Below are 13136 nucleotides of genomic sequence, written 5' to 3'. Positions count from 1 at the left end.
ATTCATCAATTTTACTTGTGAGTGCTATTGAGCAGTATGACCAGGTTCAAAATTCAAACTTTTGTATAAATTGCTTACCTAAACGCCCTCTATATGACTGTTTTCACGAATCACGCTGTAGAATATGCCATGAAAAACATCTCACAATTTTACTTGACAGTTTTGAAAAAGAAAGTCTCGTTATAAACAATTATGACTTAGTCTGTAGTAGTTTGAATTTTTCAAGCTGCCTACTGTAGAAGTTTTTGCCCTTGACAAAACAAATAGAGCAATAAAACTACGTGCATAACTAGACACTTGAAGTTCTTTTGGTTCGAAGTCTTTTTGTATGACCGAAACTTCTTTTGGTTGGACAGTTTGTGGGCTACTCCCAACACATGTTTAAACAATGCATCTTTGAGAAATTATCAGAAAATAATTTTGTTGATCAAGACCTAGAAAAACTACAAGGTTTTCGGAAAAAAGAAAGTATACATGAGTCACAGGCAGCCAAATTCAATGATGATAAAAGTATGTATACTGAACATTTTGATAAAACAACAAAAACTTCGAGAAAAATCGAAAAAATGTCAGATTACATTTTAAACCATCAAAATCAGTTCTGAATGAAAATACTGGAGAATTTTCGCCGGATATAGGGTAAACGTCAAGAACAGCGTAACAAAGAAACTAAAATCGGAAAAACCGAAGAAGCCAAAAAACAATTTATCTTTTTTTCGAGGAAATGATTTCCTTAGGTCAGATTGAAAAAGTACCAGAAAAAATAATTACCTATCTGCGGTTAAATATTATGTGATGTCACATCATGCGGTTTGGAAACAAAATTCAGTCACGACCAAATGTTGTTAACGGATCGGTAAACCATCCAACGGAAAAAGTTTGAATGATTGTCTTTTGGTCGGGCCAAAACATCAACCAGATCTGCTAGAAATGCTTTAAAAATTCAAGTTTTCCAAAATAGGGTTTTCCGAAAATGTATCGACAAGTAGAAATACTTTAAAAAGATAGAAATTATCATCAAACTTTTCGGCGTTCGAAAGCCAAAGATGAAATCAAAAATTACCCCGACGAGGGTATTTTCTGAAGTTTCGTAAAGTTCCGATCATGCCATCAGGTTTCTTAATGATTCGTCTGATTTCCACAGGTCATATTGAAAAAGTACCAGAAAAAGATAAATATCTATCTGCGGTTAAATATTATGTGATGCCACATCATGCAATTTGGAAACAAATTTCAGTCAAGACCTAATGTCGCGCTGTTGTTAACAGATCGGTAAAACCATCTAACGGAAAAATTTTGAATGATTGCCTTTTGGTCGGGCCAAAACAACAACCAGATCTACTAGAAATGCTTTAAAAATTCAATTTTTCCAAAATATGGTTTTCCGAAATCGTAACGAGAAGTAGAACTAGACTAAAAAAGATAGAAATTATCATCGAACTTTTCGGCGTTCGAAAGCCAGTGATGAAATTAAAAACTGCCCCTGACGCGGGTATTTTATGAAGTTTTGTAAAGTTCCGATCCTGCTATCAAGGTTATTAATGATGATTTGTCTGACTTCAGCATTGATAGAGAGGTCAAAAAGGGAAGAAAAAAAAGCAGTTAAGTTTTTTGGGTGGTATTGGTTGCTTTGAGAAAACAATGAAACTCTACCATGGAATTATTGATGCTCTAAAGTAATCAGGAATGAAAATACGGAAATGGTCGAGTAATTGTAAAAAAGTCCTAGACCAGATACCAAGCAATGTACATAAAAATGCTAATCTTTTTATTACTAAGATAGTTTTCACTTTCAGTCAAACGAAAAAAATGAAACAGACATTTTTTTGGAGTATAGCCTTACTGCCACTAACAAAATCAACTTAGAAAAAAAAATCGGAGAAAAAATAGGTAATTATGGAATCAATTTTGTCCACTGAGTCTCTTTGTCCACTGAACCTGCAATTTTGCCTGTTAAGGAGAAGTTGCAACGACTTAGTTCAGCAATTATAACTAGAAGGAGAATTTCGAGCAAATTGGGTAAAGTTTTTGACCCCATGGGTTTAGTAACTCATCTTACTGTTACGCCCTAAATTTTATTTTAAATGACTTGGAGTGCTGAACATGTTTGGGACAATCATGTAGAAATTGAAATTGCATCGCAATTCAGAAACTGTATCGATGATTAAGGTTTTTTTATCCCAGCTAAAAACAACTAAGATTTGTATCTACAGACAACTTACGGGAAGTTGAATTGCATTTATTTTGCGATGCTTGTTTTGCGCTGTCTACTCCAGAACAAAATTCAGGGAAAAACTTATTTGCAGACTTGTTCCATCCAAATCCAGATTAGCACTAAAGAAAACTGTTTCAATTCCTAGACTAGAGCTTTGTTCTATGGTTTTAGGCACGAAACTGTTAAATATTTTCCTACAAGCTTTGAGCTCGTTAAAGTTTCCAGTGAAAACTTTAGCATACAGCGATTTGACTATTGCTTTATCATGGATAAGATTCATTCCCATCTAATTTTCTACTTTTCCTGCAAATAGTGTGGCAAAAAAATCAGAGAAGTTTCCCAAACTTAATTGGGTTGCACGTACCCGCTCATGAAAACCCTGCAGATTTTTTAACAAGGCCCATTAAGACCCAAGAGTTGATCAACCTCATATTATGAAAGAAGGCCCGTAAGAAAACAAAAGAAAATTTGTCGATAAATCTTTGGCGTGTATCGAAAATGAAAGCAGTAATGATGTCCAAATCAATAGCTCTGGTACAACTAATGTAGAAAACGGATGTTGTAATGAGTTCAAAAGAAACACTTCTGTGAAAACAATTTTTATCAGTTTTGAAAGTAAGCCTGGTTATCAGAAATGCATTAAGTTAACCAAATTAACAATTCGGTTGGTCGGAAACTCTAGGAAGTAGAAAATTGACGAAAACAAAATATGTTCAGAGGCTATACAGTTATTAGTGCAAGACATACAAAAACTTAGTTCCGAAATGAAATCGACTGCCAGTGAAATAAAAACCCGATCATTAATACTTCGAAACTATTTCGGTAATAATCTTTTCTCGATGATTCTAGTCTAATAAAAGTAGGAGGACGGTTGCAGCTGCTGACTGTTTGAGTCAATCCGCAAAGTTTCAAATCAATTTACCCGGAAAAATTCATTTTTCGAAATTAATTTTGGTTGATAGCCATGAAGGTTAAAAACATATTAATGCAAACAATACTGTTGCGCATCCAAGGCAAAAGTTTTGGATTTTAGGAGCAAAAATATTGCCAGAAATAATTAGCAAATGCATTGTTTTGGATTCAGTTCGAGAAATATGACACAATTCATTGGTGACCTACCGCATGAACGAGTAAGTTCTTCCCCTCCATTTTCTAATGTTGGTATAGATTTTGCAGGTCAACTTTTCTACAAAAATGGCAGTACTAAAAAAATGCTACTTGGTGGTATTTATTTGCTTATCATCAAAAGCTGTGCACCTCGACTGCGCTAATTCACTAGATGTTCAAGAATCCATGAAAACAATTCGGAGATTTATAGCCCGAAGGTAATGTCTTTCAAAACTGTTTTCTGACAATGGTTCTAATTTCAAGGGGTTAACTACTTAGTTATTGAAAGTACGGAAACTTTTGGTTAAAATTTAGGGAAATAGTAATTCATTTAAATCGTGATATAGGACTTAACTGGTATATGGTACCTGTATGGACAGCTCATTTTGGTGGTTTATGGGAGGCAGCCGTTAAATCTCGAAATTGTCAATGAGGAAAATTTTTGGAACAATTGCCGAGCTACATTTAGATGAAATTTACACAATCGTTTGTTAAGCAGAGAGTATTCTTAACTCCAGGTCACTTGCATCACTATCAAATGATTCGGCAGACCTCCATTCACTCACACCTTCAAGGCTAAACAACGGTTTTAATACATATCAATTGCCTATGGTTTGTGATATAAGCAAGAACAGTTTGGAAATTGATGAAAAGAGTCCAACAAAGCGGTTTAACTGTTGTTTTTGGAAGCGATGGACAAAGGAATATCTCAATCAACTTCAAACTGCTTAGAACAAATTAACTTAAAAAGCGATTTGGTTTTTATTTTGGATAACTCACCACTTCTAATGTGGCCATTGGGATTGGTGCTTGATGTTTTGCCAGGAAATGATGAATTAGTCCGAGTTGCAATAGTTAGTACTGGAAACTCAAAACAACAATACGGCCAATCGTCAAATTAGGAAAATTGCCCTTGTATTAACATAATTCTAAACCAAGCATTTCTCTCTATTCGCCTTAATTTTTGATCAAGGGATCAATGAGGGCCGGCAATGTACAATCAATCATCGTCAACTAAGAGTAATTTGATGCAGTGAAGAATTATGAACTAAGATTTGCAGTGAACTCATTAATTAACCGGGAATGAATCAACATTGATTTCTATCTTTTGCAACCAGTCGTAATTATACTTCTACACACAAAAGCTGCAAGATCAAAATTAACTCTATCCAAACTTAGTTTAACTCCGGAAAAATTAGTATTGAAAGCCTGATTTCAATTTTAAAAATCCAAGAGTTTTTCTGCAAAAAATTAAAGAGTTTTTCTGCAAAAAAAAAACATTTTCGAAAAGTTTTACTTTTGTCTTTTTTTGTCAGTCATTTTTCAAAGACACCTGTTGTCGATTACGTCAAAGTTCGCTTGACGAAACTAATTAACGACACTAAAAAATGACACTTTCGACGACACTTAAAACGACATGTGATGGGAAATTTATCGGTTTTCTTTTATGAAGGTGATCGGAACATTAGGTGCTACTTCTACAGCATTCGGCTATCTTTTTTAATTTTTGCGTGCGTGTTGTATTTTTATTGAAATAGTTTTAGTAGTCATTTTTTTAAATTGTAATCACGGTGCTAATAATAAGGTACAGTTAGAACGAGCATAAAATTCATTTTTCTTTTTGACTTGAATCCATCCGTAAAACAGCATACTTTCTAAAATCTTCGTCCCACCACATAATCACGTGGCTGAAACAAAAAAGCCACAAAAAATTGATTCAAGTAAAATACTGATTAAAATGACAAAATATTCAAAACACTGGTAAAAACTCAGTAACTTCTTATATACTTATACATCTGCTCCGAGAACCCAATTATAGTTCACGCCAGACAAGTGCCAGAACTTCTCCAAATCCTTCTCAAAAACGCCTGTTAATATCTTTTTTCCAGCAGGGGTCAACTTTTGGGGGTAGGAAGAATGCCCCCTGTGCTTGGGGAAACAGTAGTCCGTGGGATTGTAGCAGTAGAACCCTTTGTCTTCATTAAATCCAAAATCATCCTCTTTAAACATGTGCATGATCCCCAAAAAATCCTCTACCTGTCTCAATGTACTGGTCGGGTTTTCTTTTGCAAACTTTTCTCCGTCCAAAATAAGGAACTGGTCTCTTCTGAAGTAATTCAACCACCTTTGAAAGTGTTCACCATAGAGTGAGCTGCGTCTATAGATAGAATTATCGGCTATAACTTCGGAGGTCAAATTTTTTAGGTCAATTCGGTGATGTGCTTTTGTGTGGAAAGCGTGTGAAATGGATCGGCGGATTGGATCTCGCACAATCAGGATGAGTTTGAGATCTACTCCTAGGTGCTGCTGGTACTTCAACACGCGCTCGGCAGATTCTACCTTTGTCAAATAATTTGGCGTTTTCTCAATTGTTATTTGATGTTGCCAAGATTTTGGCATCTGTCTCAAGTATAGCTCGTAGTTTTTTCCGTTTGCTTGCTTGTCAAAATAATGCAGTTCTCTATGAGGGCCGACTAATGTGGGGTGAAAAAGTAGGAACTTGAGAAGGGACGTGGTTCCGCTTTTCTGGGAGCCTATGATGAGAACTGTCGGAAAGCGTTTTTTCTTCGTTTTATCTTCTGGCCCGTAGTCTTCCTCGGTTTGGTTGACTTTGTCATAATCAAAACTGTCTTCACCTGCATCCTCATCCAAATGTCGAGTATGAAGACCATTAAGAGAATCTGTAGAATTACTTTTGTCTCCGTCGTCTTTGAACAGATAATAAAGAAAGGTTAGAACTACAAGCGCTGAAATTAGGAGACGGGCGTTTCGTCGGACCATTTTTGATTAAAACACCAAAGCAGCACCAAGTTGCGTTGATAAGTTTACTTTTCTGTTCATTCAATAAAATGGAGCTAATACTGATTGAAAAACGCATAAGAAAGCGTCTACAGCATCTACAGACATTTTCATGTTTATGCCAGTTTTTAACTCGCAGAAAACAATTTTATACGGAGTTCGTATTTTGCATTGAATTAGTTCACTTAGTGCTTTGTCCAATGATTTGGGGAAATTTATATATCTATTTAAAAAACGACTTCTATTTACGAGGAAGAACTGAAGAGCGCCTCTAAGCGACAGAGGCTCGCTTGACAAAGGAGCTCACGTATCTTTAAGTCCTTCAAACAGTTTCCTAGCGGCATGGTTCGAAAACAACTACCAGCTGGAAGAAAAACAATATATTGATGTTTTCTTGAACTAGTGCAGCAATAGCTATTGACCTATGCTCAGAAGCTCGATGTAGTCTTTCGAAAACCTTTTGGTTTGCAGAAATCCGTACACAAGCCACTGAAAAGTGTACAGTTTTTTATTTGAGGCTCGTTTGGAAACCTTAGTTGCGCTCCTTTTTAGAGCTTTCCAACGCTTCAAGGGTCTAGGACAACAGGCCGACGGGACTTCAAGCCGAAGGGACTTCAGGCCGAAATTTGCACATTACAAGCGCCTCGAAACACTATTTTTCATCTGTAAAACGTTGCTTTTCAAAAATTTAGGCAAGTTTAGTCCATAAAAAGCGTTATTCATGACAATGCACCACTTGGGATTGGCATCCGAAATGCATACATTATAAACATGAAAAACGCCTTCAACCGTGTTTTATTTTTCAACTTTCCTAAACATATTGGAGGCTTAAAATTTTTGAAAACGCCAATAACTAGTGGGGAGATAATGAAAAGTTTCAAGAATTTCTTTCTTTCATTTTATTCCATAACAGATCCAATATTTCGGGGCCTAGGAAATTAGACGATAAGCAAATTAGACAGATGCTACAAAAACGAAATTAGAAGAAATTTATTTTTTTTACAGATCTGGCATTTTAGACGAAAAAGCTATGAAAAGGAAAAAGCCAACAAAATTTTTTCTTAAAAGTCAAGTTTCACGAATACAAAAAGAACATAAAATGTCAAATCCGAATATTTTAGGAGAGTTATGAGTTGAATAAGTTATTCATGATTACTTTGTAAAAGTATTGGCCACCGAAACTTAACTGTTGTCAGTAGTGATATAATTTGCATTATCAGCTAGTTTTCGAAGTCCACCGCTCCGCGAGATTCGCTCCGCTACCTTACTTCAAGTAGTGATATAATTTGCATTTTAACATAGTTTTCGAAGGACAACCTTACGCAAACAGCGAGCGAAAGCGAGGTGTTGAAGTTAGGTAGCGAAGCGAATCTCGCGGAGCGGTGGCCTTCGAAAACTAGATTATAATGCAAATTATATCACTACTGTTTTCTACAAACAATTTTATTTTTCTCACGCAATTTGTCTGCAGACAATTTTAATCTCTCTCACTTTCGTCTATTTTCTCACAATTGCAGTTTTGCAAAATCGACTAATTTCCTTTTAAGTACCTCCGTCTAATTTGCTGCTTATCGTCTAATTTCTCAACCCCCAATATTTCATCAACTTGAACATTCTTGAATTGAATATTCTTTGCTTGCATAATGCTCCAGCTTGGATTGTTTTGATCGCTATTTTAAGTACACTCAGAAATAGGCCGAATCGACCAAAAATATAGAATCAATCAGTAGCGGATTTAGGGGACGCCCTATCCCTCAAGGATTCGACCCCCTGCCGACCCAAAGGATCCCTCTTTGTAGTATTCTTTGGCTGACTGGCCATAAAAAATTTCTGGGCGCCAATTTAAATTTAGTTTGAGAGGGGAGCGCGCCCAAAAAAACGCAATTTTTTCTTCGTCAAAACTGTACTTTTATGGCCTGTTTTTCGAAACCTTTGCCTTCGATGCAAAATTTTTTGAGGCTTTGGGAGAGCTCAGAAATCAATTTGGTCGACCAAAAAAAGGTTGACAAAATTTTCGAAACATTCCGCCCCTTCGAGAAAATCCCAGATCCGCACCTGTACAGAATGATTGGTTATTGGTTAAATATTTAAAATTATTTCAAACTAACTCCCCGGCCACCAAAAATTTACCCGGACCACAAAACTGGGAAAAACGTCCCAAGGGAAAAAATGGCCATCCAAGACAAGAAGTTCGGCCTAGATGGAAATTGAAAAAAAAAATGTCAAGGGCAATCAGGCCTTTTGTTGTGGTTTCAAACATTGAAAGGTTTGAATAGCAAAATTTCAAAATCTGGGTGGAAAAGAGAAAAGACCATATGCGTAAATGCTTTTGGACCACTTTAACCGCTTTTTATGGCAATGTATGATTTGTAGATAATGTGGATGGAGTATTTCTGGATACGATGATTGTTAAAAGTAAACAAGACTGCTCGTATCAGGGCGAAGTCCTGAATGTTCCGAGCAGCTTTTAAGTTCTATGGAGCAGTAATAACATGAAAAATTTAAATTTAAGAAAAAGTAAAACTGAATTTTCAATTGAGATTTTTTGTAAAACATCCCTCCACACGCCATATTAAGTAGAAAGTGATAAATTTTGCTCCTGTTAACAAATCAATTATGTCATATAGGCTTTCTTGAACCATTTTGAAACAATTTCTAACAAGACTGCTTGTATCAGGGCGAAATCCTGAATGTTCCGACCGCCTTTTAAGTTCTATGGAGCAGTAATAACATGAAAAACTTAAATTTAAGAAAAAGTAAAACTGAATTTTTAATTGAGATTTTTTGTAAAACATCCCTCCACACGCCATATTAAGTAGAAAGTGATAAATTTTGCTCCTATTAACAAATCAATTATGTCATATAGGCTTTCTTGAACCATTTTGAAACAATTTCTAACAAGACTGCTTGTATCAGGGCGAAATCCTGAATGTTCCGACCGCCTTTTAAGTTCTATGGAGCAGTAATAACATGAAAAACTTAAATTTAAGAAAAAGTAAAACTGAATTTTTAATTGAGATTTTTTGTAAAACATCCCTCCACACGCCATATTAAGTAGAAAGTGATAAATTTTGCTCCTATTAACAAATCAATTATGTCATATAGGCTTTCTTGAACCATTTTGAAACAATTTCTAACAAGACTGCTTGTATCAGGGCGAAGTCCTGAATGTTCCGACCGCCTTTTAAGTTCTATGGAGCAGTAATAACATGAAAAATTTAAATTTAAGAAAAAGTAAAACTGAATTTTCAATTGAGATTTTTTGTAAAACATCCCTCCACACGCCATATTAAGTAGAAAGTGATAAATTTTGCTCCTATTAACAAATCAATTATGTCATATAGGCTTTCTTGAACCATTTTGAAACAATTTCTAACAAGACTGCTTGTATCAGGGCGAAGTCCTGAATGTTCCGACCGCCTTTTAAGTTCTATGGAGCAGTAATAACATGAAAAATTTAAATTTAAGAAAAATTAAAACTGAATTTTTAATTGAGATTTTTTGTAAAACATCCCTCCACGCGCCATATTAAGTAGAAAGTGATAAATTTTGCTCCTATTAACAAATCAATTATGTCATATAGGCTTTCTTGAACCATTTTGAAACAATTTCTAACAAGACTGCTTGTATCAGGGCGAAGCCCTGAATGCTTCGACTGCCTTTTAAGGTTTAAAGAGCAGTGAAAACATTAAAAAAATAGATGTAATAAAATGAAATTAATTTTTTTTTCTAAAATTTGAAATTTTCTTTGAAAATCATCCGCCCACACGCCATTTTAAATGCATAAGAATAGATTTTTCTCCTTGTAACAAATCAATTATGGCAAATAGGCTTCTTTCAACCAATTTGGAACGATTTCTAAGACGGGTTATCTTCTCTTACGCGTTAATAGCGCGAAATATATCGTGCGTTAACTGTCCTAAATTGGCCAAAATAGCAACCTTTAAACCCATCACTTTACAAAAATTGATCTCAGGTGAAATATCTTTTCAAGTTTAAGCTCAAGGCAACAATAGCTTCCGAATGATATTTTAAAAATTCCGTCAAAAATGACTAGTTAAAAATTCGAAATTTTTCTGAAGAAAAAACCCACCCCGAGCTCAAATATTCCGTTACTTTTGTTACGAAAGTCGGAACAATAATCTCTAGTTGAGCAAAGGAAACCAAAAGAATTTACTATTCATCATCAAGTGTACAATTTGACCAAGCAGTTCATTTTTTTCAACAATATTTCTCGCATTTTACAGTCATTGAAGAAAACTTCATGTAATGTATCTCCAGTTTTCGACTATTATGTACTAGTTTAAAACAAGCCTAACAGAATCTTAAGATGTCAACCAAAACATGATTTAATAACTAGAGTAAATTTTGACCACCTAATTACTACGTTTGGCAGATTTCGGAAAGCAAAAAAAAAGATAAACTGAGCGTTAAGCAAGTAGTACAGAAAGCGCCAACCACAATTATACCTGCTAAAAAAGAGGAGAGTTCTTGAAAAAAAATTTAATGTTCAAAAGGGCCTAAAAACTAGTTTATGACAATTTTTCAATAACTTGGACGTAATATAATTTTAAAAATTTAATTCAACTTGGAAGTCTCGAAAAGAATCAATGGAGAAGGAATCTTCTCGCCAATTTGTCTGAAAACCGGGTTCATTTGCTCAGCATTGACTATTTAAAGAAATTAATAAATTAATAGAATACATCTGATTTTTGTCGCACCTAATTTTGCATGCAATTAAAAATTGATAACACACCCGAATACCAAGTTTCTCCTCACGTTTATGCCCTTTACTAATAAAAATATCAACGCTTCTACAAATAGCAAGTGATACTGGCACGTAGACGAGCTGACAATTGAGATGCTCAAATGCAAGTTCAATGAGTTAATTAGACAATTGATGAAAAACTTGTTGTTCCAACCAGGAAGAAATTCTGGCGTAATTTGTGTTCTTTTCCTCACAATTTTTGTTGCTTCACTTTCAGTCGTGAAACAAATCGCTTTAAAAAATTCAAAAAATTTCTCGTAGTTCTGAGAAAAACAGGTCTGATTTTTTTTCCATTTTCGCAATTGAGTTTTACCATTTTGTATTATTTGGCATATCTTTACTTACTTCAATAGTCGCTTTGTGTAAAATGGAACATAAACACAAAACTTATCTTTGGCGCCAATATATACTCAGGAGAGCGTGTGGCAAAAAACACAATCTGTTGATCAAAATTTTCTAAAAAGAGCCTAAAAACGTTTTTTAGTCTGTTTTTTTTTTTAACTTTTGTTCTAAATAAGGTCTGTGTAGTATTCTGTCGGTTCTGAGAAAATGAATTTGGTCAACCTAAAAAGACTTTCGATTTTTTGAAACCCCTTCCTCGAGAAACCCTAGATTCGCCCTTGGTCAAATATATGCAGAAGCAAATAGTTGTAGCTTTAAGCTTTCAACTGCTTAAAACATATTGTTCTCTAAATCTCTATAATAATAATAACCCCATCTTTTCAAATAATTTCTAATAGAGCGACACCAGCTAGGTTCTTTTTGTCAAGTAATTATCAGCTGGAGTATATTTTTAGAAGGTTTTCGAATTCTAGATCAACTTCACTAAGAACGCGTTTGCCAACTCAAGAAAGGTGTTAATTTAGCGCAGATTCCCAAAAAAGTGCTTGGTACAATCTCACTAAGTTTTCCCAAAAAAATACAAAATCTCACTGACACCTAGAAAAGAAGCTCAAAAAAGAACCAGCTGAGATATTCAGTATATCTCACTGAATAAAGATATTCAGTAATTCCGCGGAATTTGCCAAAAAATGTACAAGGAAAAAAATACCATTCGAAATTTCAATTTTCGGACTTAAAATTGAGTTTGTTAGAGCCCAGGCAAGCCAAGTAAATTTTTCACCGCCGATTGAGGTTTGAAAGCTCAAAAACTATTCAGATGAGGCAAAAAAAGAAACAAAACCACGCTGAAAAATTTTGAGCTGATGAAATAAAGCTCAGACCTAACTTTTTTCTTATTGCAATTCGTTTTTTTTTGCAAAAAATGTTTATTGTGATCCAAGAAAACTTATTTCAAAATTTATATCTAATTTCCGAAGCACTTAGCACTTCTTATTTATTTACAATATCTAAGCAACAAATACTTATAAGAACCTTTTAAAAAGTTGCATGCAGAGAGAATTTTACAAACTTTCGAAATTTAAAATAACGTGGACTACCCGATAAGAATTGATGATTGTAATCTAATTCAAAAACGTTTAGTTTATTTTGACTGTATCTTTGATTGCACTACCTTACTTATTGCAACGGAGTTTTGATTGAAATAAATTACTCAGATGACAAACGAAAGAAAATTTTTAGAAACCTGGAATAAAAACTAAAACCACTTTTTGAACGAAATCGTTATAGGTGTCTCATAAGATGTTTTCACCAGAAAATTTAATAAAAACAAACACTAGCATCAAATTTTAAAAAAAATGATGTTTCTGCAGCAACAACTCAACTGTTAAACCGAAAAAAAAACACTCAAGTTTTTCAGGCAGATTTTGGATTTTATAAAAAAAAATAAGGAGCCAGGACTCTCATCAATCTTGAAACTGAAATAGCAGAATTATTAGGAAACTTAATAAGAAGAAAAACCGAAAGCCAATAAGCTGAAAATCAACCCTTAAGTACTGCCATTTAGTGTACACGAGTGCGCTATAATTCGTGAACGCAAAGTGTATACAAACTTCGGAAACTAAATTGAAGGAGCTTAAGTCGAGAACCAAAATGCAGAAAACTTGCAATACTGCATGTGAAATCGTGATAGTGTCGAGAAAAGCTAGATCCATCATCGTTTCTATATCGTCATCGTATTGTCCGGAAAAAGCAAACTTTTAAATTCAATTAGATCCAATAATGACATACAGAAAATTACAAAAAACATTCTGTTCAACGTGAACAAACCCAAAAAAAACATACTGACGATAGTCCGAAAAAGCAGAAATTTTCTAGTTTAAAAAACAGATCACGACCGGATTCGAA

General features: G+C 34.5%; 1 protein-coding gene across 1 annotated transcript; it reads right to left on the bottom strand.

Moving 5' to 3' along the window:
- Nucleotides 1–4840: 4840 nt before the first annotated feature.
- Nucleotides 4841–6228, bottom strand: LOC134856776 (heparan sulfate glucosamine 3-O-sulfotransferase 1-like). Its single transcript, XM_063873046.1, has one exon. It carries the CDS (start codon nt 6101–6103, stop codon nt 5111–5113), a length of 993 nt encoding a protein of 330 aa, XP_063729116.1. The 5' UTR covers nt 6104–6228; the 3' UTR covers nt 4841–5110.
- Nucleotides 6229–13136: the final 6908 nt, after the last annotated feature.

Source organism: Symsagittifera roscoffensis, chromosome 1 (genome assembly GCF_963678635.1).
Source record: "Symsagittifera roscoffensis chromosome 1, txSymRosc1.1, whole genome shotgun sequence".
NCBI lineage: Eukaryota > Metazoa > Xenacoelomorpha > Acoela > Convolutidae > Symsagittifera > Symsagittifera roscoffensis.
The sequence above is the reverse complement of the archived record's forward strand: the minus strand, read 5'-3'. Positions and strand labels throughout refer to the sequence as shown.

What these genes read in the sequence shown, in the direction of transcription:
- LOC134856776 (XM_063873046.1), bottom strand. Translation starts at nt 6,103, where the DNA reads ATGGTCCGACGAAACGCCCGTCTCCTAATTTCAGCGCTTGTAGTTCTA.